Raw genomic sequence first — 16,438 nt, forward strand, 5'->3', positions numbered from 1 at the left:
ACAAGCTGTGAGCAGGTATGGTGCTGTTTTTGGAGAAAAGCAGCCATACTGGTTTTAATAATGCAAATTGCAGTGCAAATGAATAAAGAATCTTGTAAAACTAGCATGTATAAATCCCTGCAACTGCAGGGCCACTAGCGCATTGATAAAAGAAGACCGTGGATGAAAAATTGTTAAAATGTAATGGCCATCCAAATCTGTTTTATTACCTAAAAATCCACAGGTTTTAATATATGGAACGGTTATAGTAGGATATAGACTATGGATTCTCACAATATGCCAATTACTCTAGAGTAGTGGAAATACGGATAACGTATGGCAGGTTGGTAGAAGCTTAGAAGGAAAAAGATAGAGGCAAATAGTAAGCACTGTATGAAGACAAAAAGATGAAGATGTCTGAGCTGTGAAATAATCTGACTTTGCATAAGAAAGTGGGCTTTCTGTGAAGGCAGCAGCAATGAGTTAGCAATGGCAACCTCCTAATATAACACAAAGTGTGTAATCAAGTTAATTTTCCCTGTGGTACTCCACCTTCCTAAAAGCAAGCAGTCATTGTATAAATGTGTATATGGGGGCTCTCTACATTATATTCATATGCCCCAGTTGGGAGCAGGATGACGTGGCAACATATTAAATAGGTTTAACGGGTCATCTCATGGCATTTTCTAAATGTGTCTGATGTGCCAGGACCAGCAGGGAGCAGACACAGGTTTCTGTTAATTTATTTTAACATATAAGAAATCATTTGTGGACAATTCTCCCCCAAGAAAACTCTTCATAACAGGAGCAGCCAACCTATCACAGTTACAGGAGCTTATGGGTTAATATAGGTTGGGGACATTTTGTTTTTTCTTCAATATAAATTCATGTTGTAAAAGTATAAAAAAACCATTATTTTATTCTGATTACTATTACAGTATGTTAACTCAAGAGATGACATTTGCAGTAAAAAGTAGACAATGATGTAGTCAAGAGCAAAAAGCACAAATATAAAACAAATAGGAGAAAAGGAGTAATATCCTGAAAAATCGGTGCCCATGGGCCAGAGAAATGTTGAAAAAAGAATGGTGGTCTATGTCAGGCTGATAACTTAGTATAGAATTAGATTTCATATCTCTGCTGCTTTGTTGCTATAGATTTCATTTCTCTAACAATGTAAGAAAGGTCTAGTGAACTCTTCCTTATTTTCTCCTGCCATGTTTTACCATCTGTTACATGCTTTATGACTAATACATAAGTAATAAGCCAGTCATTGCCAGTTTACTAGCACATCCGGGGATTATCAGCTCTTGCTCTAACTTCCAGGTTATAGTAACAGCAGATTTATGAAGAATTATCCTTACAAACAGGTCATCGCTGGCGCCAAAAGATTTTTTTAATAGATGATTTAACAATTTGTCAAAAGAAAAGTAACTTAAAACAATGATGTAACCGCATTGCGGCAAGGGAGACCTGGGGTCAGCTGAGAAAAGGATTAAAAGGCTTGACTCATGGTCATTACAACTATAATAAATAGGATTTTTATGTAGTGAACCAACTGAAATATAAGAATGAACAAAAAAATTGTAATAATATACAATAAAGGAAAGCAACAAATGAAATAAGAATGATAGAAAGCAAATAAAAGATGAAGGTAAAATAAATGTACCATTTGGCTTTTGTGTTGATTCTGTAGAACCTCCAGCTTGTAATCCTTTACAGACACAGAGTTTAATTTATCCTCTACTTCTGCCAGCCAGTTCAGGACTTCCACTTCGTCCTCCCCAAACAGCCTGGCATTGCTCAGGGCTTGCCCCAGTAAGGCGCTCTTTCTGTTGCAGAGATCCAGAACCTCTTTGTACCGAGCATGCAAGAAGTCTAATGTCTGTGCCAGCCTATCACGCTCAGCGGCACAGCACAGGGCAAAAAGACTGTCCACTAGCCTGCCAGCTTGGCATACATCAGTCTCATGTATTGCAACATCATCCTCTAGACTCTGGAAATTGTCCAGAAGGAACACACCAGAAAATAAATAATATGCAAAGAAATAAAAAGATGAACAAAATTAATAAAACAGGACAAGTAACATGATAAACAAAAGATAAATGATAAATAAATATGTAATAATGAAAGACAACAGGTAAAGAACATACTATTACATAAAACAGGATTCCTGAATAGTCATATATTGTACATATAGGATTATAGATTAGCCCAGTTTCCTTAATTTAACCCCGTCATCCCAGGATACCTTGTGGCGCAGGATCTGTTGTTGAATTTTTCCTGTCTGAGTGCCAATTGGCTCAGAGTTTGCCAACTTCTTCTCTGTGGCCGAAAGCCAGTCAAATATGGGCTCTGTTGTTTCATGAAACTGCTTGGCTAAAACTAATATGTCATCAAGTTGTTTTTGCCTGCATAAAAAAAATAACACAATTTGAGTGGTATTAAGCTAAAGCCTAACAAAAATATGCTGCAAAGCAATAAAAATATCAATATTGCTCTACTCCATAGTCAAGCCTACACGGATAGCAATGGCTGACCAATGCACCCACTTGACAAACTAAACTGTGATATTTCTAATTTACAATTTACATACAAAGCTCAAGTAGAAGCATTTTGGTAAACCTAAAGCTTCTATTTGGTTTCTATTTTTCAGAAACCAAAATCAACAACCCCTCTGCAAATATTAACAGGATTAGCCAACCATCTTCAAGTTATCTGCTTCCTGTTAAGGAGAATTTTAGGCTGTAGATGAGTGACACATTACTAGGCCTTACTCATTGGCTAAATTAGGCTATATCATCTTTTAGGACCGTTGTTCCGATCCATCGTAGGATCAAGAGAATGAACTAAAGAAACTAAATTAAAAAAAACATCAGTCATCATTCACTGCCGTATAAAGAAGCTTTCTTCCATCAGGTTTGTATATTGTGAAAAATAAAGTCCTGCATGTGTGATTTAATCTTTAGCTTGAAATATAAACAATAAGGAGTGAAGTTTGTCTTTTTTTTTTTACCCAGCAGCGCATAATTACAGATCTAGACAGAATGTGCCCAATCTGCATCCTTCATTATATTAGTTTTCATGTCCATTGTTCTGATCCTACGACAGATAATAATAATGGACTTCTGACATTATGTGAACAGACATCTGCCTCAGGAACCTCCTTCATTCCACCCTCCCCTGCAGCACATTTGTGTTTTTCCATTACAACCACAATGTTATATCCAGATGATTTTAAAGAGTTCCCAGCACTATTTGCCCTGTACATAACCGAGGCAACCAATATCGGCATTTTTACTCCACAACCTTTTTACACCTGACCAGCGATAATACTAGAATTTCCACAAGATGATAGTGAGAAGTGTAAGGCAGACCTTGACTGTGCCTTCTGCAGCAGGGATGACCACCTCTCCTTGAGAGTCTCCAAATGGCGGTTTATTTTCTCTTTATCAGCAGGATCAGCACCATCTGCAATTCTTGTACCTTCGGCTTGAATCATATCCACAGTTGATCTACGATCATCCAGGAGGCGTTGTAGGAGCTACACGTGGCAATGAAAAGTGAGAATATCAGTTACAGGAAGATTTTTTTTCTACGCCAAAGACAAAAATTCATCTCATCTTGGTCAACTAATACTTCTCAATCAGACTAGCATATGGATAACTTGATAAACAATATTTTGTTAAAGTGTCACTTTTGTAGATTTTGAAAAAAACAAACAACTTTTGCGTCTTTTGCCAGTAAGAAAGTAGGTGCACTGGGGGTGGGATGCAGGTCTAGATGCGCTGCTCGGACCACTACCATCTCATACCTGCGTCACCACATCCACTTGAGAAGAAAGAGCATAAGGGAGCTGAAGGCCCGCCCCAATACACCAACTATTTTACATAATAGTTCAAAGTACGGTGTTTTTTCTCCAAATCTGAGAAAGTGACAAACAGAATTATGTTTTTATCAAGATAAAGTGTTCTAACACTATATTGACAGCTGAATATACTTGGGGAGGTGGTAAACTCCCTTTAAATAAATGATAAAAAAACAAAAACAAAAAACCATGGTGATGGAACATTACTTAATGCACATATATTTGTGACCACAGATCTGTAAACATAAGCACATCAGCCAGTCATCAACCACTCCTATTACATAAACAATACACATTTTTGTGGCATCTTGCCTAATAGGACAACAGACCTGTCACCTTACTATGCCTCCCTTTACATATAGCAGTCTGGTGACAGAACCACCTCCTACAGTGAAACCTTCTGAATGATTTAGCTTAGGAAACTTTTTTACATTATGTTTTTGACTTAGTTTTTCTTTAAATATATGCCAGTGACTCTTTCAAACTTGTACCTTTTGCTCCTGAATTTGAGCCTTCACCACTTTGTATTCGGCAGAGGGTGGCTTTTGGTTTGCGATCAGGTCTTCTGTGTCGGTGAGCCAGCTGAGCAGCGGTTCCAGAGCATCCTGGAACTTCCCACAATGCAGCAGAGCCTCTTGTAGCTGCGTCACTCGCTCTGCCACCTGTGTAGCAAACAATTTCTCATCACTCACTGCAAGATAGCAATCTTAGGTGACAAGGCGCTGGGGGAGAGGAAGGGTCTGGCATCATTCAAACAAGAATGTGATTTCACAGCAGGCTCTGAGAAACAGATCCAAGCTGTACAAGTCAGATGGTCTCATCTCCACCACCCACACGCAGTCTATCTCACTGGAAATTAAATCTAAATCCTCCCACCACATCTCTGTGCAATATAAGGTGTCGACTCTAAGACAAGCTGTCAGAAATCAGGGAAAAAGTATGCTGCATCCATGTTAAGTCTTCTTCTTGCAGAGAAACACAATTTCAACAGTACAAGCATCTCACCTTCTTGTTTAGTGTGTTCCATTTGGCATTCAGTTCCTCTATATCATGTTCTAGTCCATGCACATCACAATTCTTGTCTGCACTCTGAATCAGACCCTGACCCAGGCCATTTACTTGCTGCAGCTTCACCTGCAGAGAGTCTACCTGCTCCTTTTGAAAAACCTTAAGGGAAAAATAAAAAAATTAGATGGACACCAAAGAAAACTGCAACTGTTTGTTACATGCAGTAGACCGTTTAATCTTCATTTTGCAATACATGCCAGATATGTTACAAACTGGCTATTATTGCAATAAGTACAGACAGAAAAGTAGTGTAGGTTACTAAATCACAACTATAAATGGGAGCATAGTAAAAATGCAGCCTATACTCAAGGCTACTGTAAAGGAAAGGGGAACCAGGCAAAGGATGAAATGCTCTTAAAGGGGTTGGCCACTTTCAGACCAATATTGACAAACAAATGTACAATAAAAAGATATATAATTTCCCAATATACTTTCTGTATCAATTCCTCACGGTTTTCTAGATCTCTGCTTGTTGTCATTCATTCTGTTACTTCTAGTGGATAAAACGCTGACCATGGTCATGTGATTTACGGTCCATGGTCATGTGATGTACACAGGTGCCGCTCGTTATAGTCACAGCACAATAATCAGACATCTGCCTGGTAATTAGCTATGCACCTGTGTGCTCATCACATGACCATGGACCGTAAATCACATGACCATGGACCGTAAATCACATGACTATGGACTGTAAATCACATGACCATGCTCAGAGTTTTATCCTCAAGAAGTAACAGAATGAATGACAGCAAGCCGAAATCTAGAAAACCGTGAGGAATTGATACAGAAAGTATATTGGAAAATTGTATATCTTTTTATTGTACATTTGTTTGTCAATATTGGTCTGAAAGGGGGCCACACGGTGGCTCAGTGGTTAGCACTGGAATCCTGGTGTTCAAATCCCACCAAGGGCAAAAAAAACATCTGCAAGGAGTTTGTATGTTCTCCCCATGTTTGCATGGATTTCCATCCCATATTCCAAAAAAAGACATACTGATAGGGAAAAATGTACATTGTGAGCTCTATGTGGGGCTCACAATCTACATAAAAAAAAAAAAAAATATTGGTCTGAAAGTGGACAACCCCTTTAAGGCTAAGGCCCCCACGTTGTGGAATCAGCTTTTCTGTTGCGGATTTTTTAGCCCAAGCCAAAAGCGGCTTGGGCAAAAGGTAGACGTACAAGTACTTCATATAGTTCTCCCATATGCTTTTGTAGCCATTCTTGGCTATACATATACACACACATACATAAACAATATAATACTCCACAGTGGGCCCGCACAGTATAATATGCTCCAAAGGGGAGATAGAGGGGAAGACAAAGGAAGCCCCATTAGGGCTCGTTCACATCTCCACCTGGGAGTCCGGTCTGCAGGTTTCCGTTTCCTGCACAAAACTGGGCAGGAGATGGAAACCTGTAGGCATCTTTTCAAACCCATTCATTTGAATGGGTTAGAAAAGTGTCCAGCCGTGAGCGCCGGTGAGCATTTTAGGTTCTCCACGGTGAAACAGTTTTTTTTAAACCGGACACAGAGTACTGCATGTCCGACTTTAAAAAAAAAACAAAAAAAACAAAACACGGTTTCGCCGCGGAGAGCATTATACTATATGGGGAACAGGAAAGCATTATACTGTGGAAAAACACTAATGGGGCATTATATTGTGTAGGGTGCACCAATGGGGCATTACACATCCTCACAGCACAACCTCCTTTAGTACCTTCATACACGGTCTACCAATAAGTATTTGGACACCTGTGGTCCGAGCGGCACAAGTGGCAATTACAGCCTCAACCCTACGAGGCATGCTTTCCACAAGTACTTGTATGACGGCTAGTGGTATTTTATTCCATTTGGCTTGGATAAGACAGGTAAGTTCTTTCACCTATTTTGGTCGGCTGCTGCACCCCTTAGTTCGGCGATCCAACTCGTCCCAGAGGTGCTTGATAGGGTTCAAGTCTGGGCAGGCCAGTCCAACTGGTTAACATGATTGTCACTGTACCAAGCCATGGTAGACCTCGCTACATGACAGCTGGCGTTGTCATCCTGGAAGTAACATTGGTCTCACCCACAGAACCGCCATAATGTAAGAAGCACACTTATCTAAAACAGTGCAATAGGCGTCGGCGTTGATTCTACCACGCACTGGGACCAAGGGTTCCAGTCCATACCAGGTAAAACCCCCCAGACCATAACTCCACCTTCGCAGAACTGGGTGTTCAAACACTTATTGGTAGACAGTGTACATTACAATAGCACCAACAGCAGTCAGAATGAAGATTGACCTCGTGGCCACTGCCTCCTTAGTACTAATACATTACAACAGCTACAGCCAGGATCATCCGTCATCCCATGCTGGTTAGGGACAATTACTGATCTATGCTGCAGCATCTGTAATCTATCAGGGATAAAGGGACAGTGGTTTGGAGATGAGGGCTTCTCTTAACTGCTGCCATTATTAATGTGCAAGGAGGCAGGAGCCTGGACATTGGCATATCCCTGCACTATGGAGGGGGAAGCTTTCTATATATATTGCCCTGATCTGACAGATCAGTGTGGGGTACGAAGGGAGAGAGCTGTGTAGTAACAGATCTGGAATCAAGGATGGTATCATTTCAGTAGACTGAGTAACAGAAATAGGATCAGGACACAGCCATCAGCCAAGCTGACATCATACAGGGAATGAACAGGAAACCTGTTTCCAGAACAGAATTTATGGCTTCAGTGTCCCAAAGGAGATAAATATTACTTAAAAAAAATAAGATGTCACAGTGATCTGCACTGTCTTTGTTAGGCCCATATTTAATGAACGTACGTATACTATAGAAGGGCATTCATTGTGCAAGCATTTGAAAATGACACAGTTTAGGCCTCTACCAAGTGAAACCCTATGGATCAGTTTAACCAATATCCCAACAAGTTTCAGCGCACAAAAAAAAACCCTGTGATGTGAACATAGTCTATATCATTATTCGAATGTTACTATTAAATAGCCTATCCGTAGGATCAATCATCAGTGGTAGAGGTCTGAATCACAGTACCGCCACTGATCAGCAAGGTCTGCCACACAGTGTACCAACGAGAAGAAAAACTGTAGCTGGATAATACAGCTCAGTGCCATTCTAGTAAAAAAGAAAGACCTGTAGTAACCAAACAAAGGCACTACACAGTCTACCCCCTCACCAATATGCTAAGGGCTAGTTCACACGGGGCTCCGCGTGAACACATTCCATCACGGCTTTCCACTCCGGATTAGGCCCAAATGAATGGTGTCGTGAGGTGGACGCCGCAGATGAATCAGCCGCGGAATCCGCCTGAAGAAAGTGCAGCTCGCTTCTTTCTTCCGTGAGTGGGAACAAGCCACTCACGGAAAAAAGAACGTTAGCGGTCTACATAGACCTCTATTGTGAACGAGGCCTAATTCTAACCTAGCCTGTGAGACAGTCATCATTAGTTAATTTAAATGAAATGCAGCAAAAAAAAAAAAAAAAAAAAAAGCAGTGAAAAACACAAACGTTATTTAGGATTGTGCTTCCGTGTTTTGTAATATGAAGCCTTTGCCTTTAAGAGTTTGCCTTTGGGCAATACCCTTTTGATTGGTAGGGTCCTCAGACTATAAACTGAATGCCAGTCGTCTGTCTTCCTGCTAGGACCACCAGTGATCAGCTGTATTCTGCAGAGGAAAATATCAATAGATGTATTATTCCCTTGCAACCCTATGTAATGTGAACGGTGCCTGTATTCTGCTGAAGACAGCAATGCCAGGTCTTTCTATGAAGCTTAATTGCATGCAATTGTAAAAATAGACTAAGTATAAATTAGGGAAGAATTATAAAACAAAAACAAACCAAAAAAACAAAAACAAACATCTAACAATGAAAGACAACAACTAACAGACTAAATTCAAAACGTAACAATTTATGATCCACTGAAAAAATATTTCACAAATCTACCTTTTGGAAAAATTACAGCTTGAACGCCTTGCCAACTAAATGTCTGAATAATATTTAATTTCCCTTCTGCAAAAAGCAGAAAGTCTATGATGTAATGGGATTATATGCTTGACAAAGAGCAGATGATGAATTCATCATCCAGAATGCCACATATAGGCAGAACAGACTCATACCTGGGCTGGAGGTGAAAAACAGAAAGTGTTCATTGTGCATTCAAGCACTTCTATCCCCATTTTTGCAGCAATAAGTCCATATAGTCAAAACTAGAGAGCCTGTCTTTTAACCCCTTAATAACTGCAAATATGGCTTTATAAAAGTCATTAAGGGCCTTTATACTGTACTGTTGTGTTTCCAGAGAAAAAAAAATAGGGACAAATCATTAAAATAATAAAATGTAATATAAAAGATAAACTTGGTAGTTGCTATAGGCCACAAGGTCAGTTCTTGGGGACAGATGTCTGGTTTTTGGAGTGCAACTGTTTGTACCCCCAATGACCAAGAAAACCAGGGTCTCATAGGGCTATGAATGAAGGAACGAGGGTGAGAATCACTCCATTCACTGCCATGGGATTAGCCTCATTTGCTTTGAGGACCCCAGTTCCCAAGTTTGCTCTGTGGATATGGGGTAGTTGTTCATATATACTGCAGTCATTTCCCTGCAATTCAGTTTCTCAGACTCCATTTTGGCTTTTATATTTCCCTTTGTTCTGCCTGTACTATATATACATGCTGTGGAAGAATACAATTACCACTCTCTCTATATTTCCCTAAATAATATAATATACCTGTGGCATGCATACCCCAGGGAATATTCCATGTAGTCTGAGGGGGTATGCGCTATAACTGTGACCCAGAGCACTAGAAACAGCATGTACTCAAGTTCTGAGGCTCTTGGGGAACAAGTGGCGCCCAAACCACCCATCATCTTCAAATGCTAAGGCATAGTAACTGCCAAGCAGTGGCAAGTGTCAGAAGACATCAGGTCAGGGTTAAGGGGATGGGTCTCTTCTACAGCAGCAAGTAGTGTGTGCTGAACAGACGGCTTCTGACCTATGATCTGATGAGTGTAAAGCTGCTTAGAAGCTAAAAGATTGTCAGAACTTTTAATGTGCGCAGCCACAGGTGTCCCCATAATTTATGATGGACACCACAGTACCCACAGGGCATGCTTGGTCTGAAAATATTGAGAAACCTTTTAAGACTATAAGTATATATTTAAAGGGAGTCTATCACCTTCCTTAACCCCTTCAAGCTGCCACCATAGCACTGTGACAAGCTTCCATATCATGCCTTCATTATGTGTGTAAGTCCTGTGGATGTCAAGAAAAAGAAGTTTATTATGCAAACTAAGTGCCCGAAGTATAGGGGGAGTTCCCAGAGCACAACTCTCCCTGTTTAAAACATGCCATGTATTGCTTCATTCCATCCCTTGGCCAGTGGGAAACATTATTCCTCTGTGATGTCATTGCCTGCTCAGTTAAATCTCATTCATGCGCACTATGCACTTGTAGTGTTCGGCATATATGAGCATACAGCTCATCTGTACTTAAGAACTGAGATTTGTGACGCATAATGCACATGTGCGAGATTTCACAGATGATGATGTCGCAGAAGCAGGACTATTGTTTCCCACTGAACAGGGGGTGACACCCAGCATACAGGGGCAGGTTTTCAACGGAGAGAGCTGTGCTCTGAGGCCTCTGGGAACGCCCCCTGTAAGCACATAATTGGCATAATTTCTTGGCATCTACTGCACTGTCACAAATAATGAAGGTATGATATGAATTCGTATCACAGTGCCTACAGCGCTGAAGGGGTTAAGGAAGGTGATAGACTCCCTTTATAGGGGTTTTCCCATCTCATCGTTTCAGCATTATGCCTGCAGTCTCTTCTTCTCACTCTCTGTATTTCTCCTCACCCTCCCTCCCTTGCAGAAGGGGACACGGAGGTATCACAATACTTATGCTGATCAGATAATATGAAGATGCTTGTACAGAACAGACTCTGTGTACTCTGTGTGTTTTCATAGATACATAACAGACTCGGCTTTATCAGCAAACTGCAATTAGCTGAGCTGATTGCCCTGCCAGCACTAAGTAAGTGACCTCACTTGTCCTATCTCACAGGTCCCTGGTTATAGCAACGCAGTGTAAAAAATGGGAGGAATCAGTTTACATAGCAGGCAAAGCCGCATTTCTAAAGCAATATTTTTAGGAAAAAGTCTTCAATTTATATAAGCTACTGGTATAGATGGGATCCTTCAGATGGGACAACCCCTTTAAGGAGCTCAGAGCTCAGCCTCCCTATGTGACAGATGTGTCAGCCTCTCCTCAGTGGGGGGGTCGGAGTATGTGTGCAACAGTTTATCATTCAGTAAGTCAGGTAGCTGTGTACTAACTCCATGTACATTTTATCCGCTAAACATGAGAGTCACATGGCCCTAATGAAGAAAATAATTCTGATAAAAAGGAATAACTAAGCAAAAGGTAACACTGGGTGATTAGATTAACATTGGGGAAATATGGACATATGTACTGGAACGTTGCTTTTAACATAACTACTGGCCTAGTTGCCCACAGCAACCAATCGACGTGCAGTTACTAATAGTTAACTATTCAGGAAAAGACTAAGTTCCATTGTGATTGGTTACTACGGGCAACAAGGCCATTTCTGATTAATCCTATGCCTATGTAATTAGCTCTTTTGCGCATAAATTATGAAAATAGGTCAACTTATTGGGTGCGCAGGACACATCTCTCTCCCTTACACTATCTCATGACCCCAGCCCACATTACAGCCCCTTCACTGCTTAACATTACTGAGGTAACGTTACATCTGACCATATTGTCTACAACCTGGATTATGACTTTGGTTAGTATGGGCACTGACAAGTTTCTTATCTTCACCCGCAAGACCTACATAGATAATGTGGAGAGTCTGACTATTATAAGCGATAAAAGACGTTCTGTCCAGATTTGTAGGTGGGAAACCTGCAGTGTACAGTAGCTGCAAATCTCATTGACACCAGGCAGGGAAAAAATAAAAAAAATCTGTGTAGAAATTGACACTCTGTGGAGCTAAACCTGCAGCAGGCCAGATCTTTCTGAACATGTGGGGTGAAATGTTCTACATTGTGGCAAAGCGAATTGTGTTTTCTAAAGCGTGTCAATCTGTGATGCTGGTTACAGGGTATGTTGGCATTTATGCCTAGCAAAGGAACAATATTGTTTAACTATGGAGAGCAAGTGACAATGGCAGTAGCATAGCAACCACAGGAGGAGAAATTGTTTCCATTCACCAGATCTCTGCATTACAATTACCTAGGCCTCAACCGTCTAACAGAAGAGATGTGTTAGTAAAATCCAAAGTTTGGAAAGACGTTAGTTCACGTTGCAGCTGCAGACACACGACGGGACGTGAGGAGTGAGAGAAAGCAGGAAATACGACAGTTAAAGAGGTCAATCTGGAATTTCCATTTATTAATGAATATCCCCATCTACAGAAATCTCAAACATTGTGATCCTAGAAATTCCTGAGCAGCAGATTTTTCTGTACTTGATGTGCTGGAGCTCTCCGCCTACATCATGCTATGAAAAGCGCGGTGCACTAGTGATCTATAATTAACCATTGGGTGAACAAACTGTATGCAAAGCAGCAATGTAGTCATCACTGGAGTTATGTAATCATCAGGTCTCATCTTTTCTTTATAAGGACACATTTACCAATGTACTAAAGCCCAGACTAAAAGATTACAATGGTTATACAATAGTATGAGGAACAGTCTGTACAGTTCTAGAAAATGTGGAATATAAGACTTACAGCACTTTATTTGTTACCTCTGTGCTTGAAGACAAAGCAGCGTGGTCACCGTCAAATTGTCCTGTACAGATGTCAGACGTGTCAGCAGCAGACTGTAATAGCACACAAGCCCCACCTTCTTCCCTGACTGCCAGACTATTGTCCCTTGTGTTTACAGACAGAGAACAGCTGTCACTCAGATCTGACAAGTGAACACGTGCGTCAGACCCATTAGATACATGCTCCAATTCAGTGCCCTCCCTACAAGAGGACGCCTTAGGAGACTCACACTCTTCTTCCTGAGCTTGCTGTGAAGACACCGTGTCCTTGTAGTGATTTTCAGATGACTGTATTATACTTTTTGCACTAAAATGATGTTCAGAGGATGAGGAGTCTGGTACACTTTTTGATGATTTGCTGTATTCAATGTTGGCTTCTGGGAAAGTGTCAATCTCACTGTAGGACAAAGTGACCTCCTGCAGAACTGCAAGGGAATTGACTTCACTAGATAAAAGACCATAATGTTCTTCAGCAATTTCACCTGGAGTGAAGAAATTCTGTGCACCGTCCAAGTCCTGAGCACTTAAAGAGCCAGTGCAGTCATCTTTTGAGATATTAGCTTCTAAGCTATTAAGGCCACTGAAGTAGTGCTCGTCTACTAAATCTTCAAAGGACAGGGAAGATGTCAGAGCTGCAGAGACCTCATTTTCAGGTTCATGTGTGCTAGGAGGTGACCTGTCACATGTTACATTGTCCTGTGTATCTGCAGCCACAAAACTGTCTGTACTGATATCCCGCAATTCAGGCTCCAATGTGGCAGTTTTTTCATGTAAGCCATTTATGTCTTCTGAACACGTAGAGATCGATACTACAACACTGGACTCGTTTGTAACGTCACAGGGCTTGACCACCCCTAAACTTTCCCCAATCTCTATAGATTGAGGGGAGGTCACACTATAATCAATGACCCCAAGTGTTGTAGACTCATTAAATGTATTTGCAATACTGTTGTCCATCACTAAATCAATTAAAATGTTCTTGATCTCGTTTCCACTGACCATTTCCTCGACTTTGTCACCACTGTCATCTGGTAATTCCTGCAACTCACTCGCAGATGTGGAACTCTGCAGGCTGTCATCTGGAAGGCTACTGCAACCATGTGTAGTTGTTGAGGCTGTCAACTCCCCCCCATCTGAAACTTCGTCACAAGAGTCTGCAGAGATAATATCTGTACTCTGAAATGAGGCTTCACAAGTCCAAGATTCATCTGGTTGCTCTGAGCTACCCAAACATGAATCCCTCTCCAAGTCACACACAGAGGAGTAGAACTCAGTATGGGGAACAGGAATGAATGCAGGTGCCCCCTCCACTCCTTCCAGAAGGGGAACACTAGTAGTATCATGTTCTACTGCTAGGTCAGGCTGTTCTGATGACTCTTCACTACCACTAGGTGTTAAGCACGGAGACCTTTCTTCTTCTGGTAAGTCTACACAGGTTCTTGTCTCATTGATATTAGTACTAGCAATGGTAACTACTTCCTCTGAATTACTTAAATGACAAATATCTGGTTCTGCAATGGAGCAGGCTTTTGTATCAATGTCCTTGGAAGGGTTACTTGCCTGCTCTGGCGTTAATTCATCAGGCACAGGGGAGGGTTGGTCACTATGACATGCTATATCTGTCTGCTCCAGATTTATTGTTTCAGGAGTGAGCAGGTCTATACAGTTAACTTTAGAGTAAGTGTGGTCTTGCATCGTGTCTAGCTGTGGACCTTTACTGACCTCCGATGATGTTCTGTGACTATTACCCGGCTCTACATCTGATATAGTCTCTACATTCACTTTCTCGTCTTCAGGCTCTGGGCCTGACTCATGAAGCTTGGAGGTCTCATCCCCTGCTCCCGATAGACATTGCTGCTCCAGTTCCAGGAACAACTGGTCAGAATCTGTGTCTGACTCTGAATCACTATAGCTTCCCAATTTCTGGTATCTTCTCCTTGTGACTTGTCCTGCACTAACAGCTGAGGAGCAGATGTAGTCTTTACTTGTTTCCGGCCAGAGGCTAGTCTCAGGTTTAACTGCATCACCAGAAGGAGAAATAAGACTGTCTAGATTACTAACAGAGCCTATTTTATCTGGTGACCCTTCATTAGATGCAATGACCCCGATTTCCTCCATTTTACAAGGCAACATAATTCTGTCACATACTGTCACCGAGTGACAGGCACCTCCAGAGCCAATGTCTTCCCACTCCTCTTCTGCTTCCATTAGTATTTTCAGTTCATCCTCCTCAAACCTCAGCTCTGACTCAGTCTTCTCTCTCAAATTTGGCACAATAAGAACATTTGAAGATTCATCTAGCACCTCATCACTTAGACATGGCGATAAGGGCAAAGTCTCAATCACACATTCCTCATAAGCCATTTCAGCAGCCTTATGGTTACCATCACTTAGACTTCCCTTGATAAAGTTCTTTAGTGCCCTTGGCCATGTGGCACTAGGGAAGTTGTGCCCAGGTTTAGAGCATGTGACTAAACTTGTATTTTCCTGTGCTATCAAAGGATCCTGCTCATACTCACTGTCATTGTAGTAGTCAAAGCTCTGCACATGGTGACATCGAGAGTCTGCACTGTGTTCAAGACTCTGGTTTCGGGATACTGCAGAAGAGGGAGCAGGAGTCCTTATCTGACTTGATGTGGATGACATGGACTCCGTTTGCTCACAAGAAGAGAGCTTGGTGCTATCAGGCAAAAGCTGACTGAACTCTGTCTTATCATGAAGGGAATGACTAGAGGTGCCAGCCTCCGATACCTCACTCAACGAGGCCTCTAGTCGCTCCGCAAAGTCTGGGAAATTGGGAGGAATAAACGCTTTCCATGACCTCCGGTTGACATTTTCTTTGCGGTCAGCATTTGGCCTGCGGCGAGGTGGCACAGGGGCAGATTTCAGAGTATCATTACTCAACTTGAGGGCATCAAATATTACACGTTCATCAAGCTTTTTGGTTTCCTGTGCCTTGGCATCACTGACATTAGATGTCCCCAGGGTACCATTGCTCGATAAGGTAGCTATTTCCGCTCGGTCCATAGTACTCTTTGAGGGCTGACTAAGTTTGCATCCCTGGTCAATCTGTTCATTAATCCTCATGGTATCATAAATGGACCTTTGAGGAACATAGCAATCCTCAATGTAACCATCCTCCTCTTCCCCCTTTCCCAGACATGCTGGGTTTTGGCGCAAACAATCCGGACGGCTAAGTGGCTTCCCCATCTTATACAGCCAGGCTTTATGACAGGATCCGTCTTACAATTGTATCCATAAGTACATTCACAATCCTGTGAGGGATCACATCATACTGGACATGGCAATGAGCGATGATCCCAAGTACAGGCAGGACACCAGGCTGTGGGTGGTGAGGACTAGAAGGCCCGCATGCTGTGCTCCTCACATAGTAAGCCCTGGCACAGAAGCTGATGGAGGATGCATCTTCGGGGTGGCATCCTGCTCGGCTCCGGCCACATCACAGATGTGCTGTTATGATTTGAAATGGGAGCGGATATTCCTGGAAGTTCACACACAGGAAGTTCTTTAGTAGGGGCACAGTGTGCGGCGGCTTCCTGTGAGAGGCACATCTTCATGGCATTGTGTGCGGTGCCCGCTGCCAGTCCCAGCCTGCGCCTACATCCCGCTGACAGGGCTTTGTCTGTGCTGCTCCCCGGTGCACTGGATCAGGATGACCGGGCTCCCGCCTCCTCGTAGTCACAGCCGCCTCAC

The 16,438-nt window shown here is 42.0% G+C and overlaps 1 protein-coding gene across 1 annotated transcript in view; it reads right to left on the reverse strand.

Annotated features, from left to right (window-relative positions):
• Positions 1-15,977, reverse strand: part of LOC142188734 (microtubule-actin cross-linking factor 1, isoforms 6/7-like) — a 48,348-nt gene extending 32,371 nt beyond the window's left edge. Inside the window, exons 1-5 of the mRNA XM_075261972.1 lie at positions 12,704-15,977; positions 4,853-5,014; positions 4,339-4,509; positions 3,357-3,523; positions 2,231-2,390 (exon numbers count right to left, since the gene is read on the reverse strand). Coding sequence (XP_075118073.1) covers positions 2,231-2,390; positions 3,357-3,523; positions 4,339-4,509; positions 4,853-5,014; positions 12,704-15,934 — 3,891 coding nt within the window. The 5' untranslated portion in view covers positions 15,935-15,977. The remainder of the gene's footprint in view (positions 1-2,230; positions 2,391-3,356; positions 3,524-4,338; positions 4,510-4,852; positions 5,015-12,703) is intronic.
• Positions 15,978-16,438: the final 461 nt, after the last annotated feature.

Source organism: Leptodactylus fuscus, unplaced genomic scaffold (assembly GCF_031893055.1).
Source record: "Leptodactylus fuscus isolate aLepFus1 unplaced genomic scaffold, aLepFus1.hap2 HAP2_SCAFFOLD_706, whole genome shotgun sequence".
Classification (NCBI taxonomy): Eukaryota; Metazoa; Chordata; class Amphibia; order Anura; family Leptodactylidae; genus Leptodactylus; species Leptodactylus fuscus.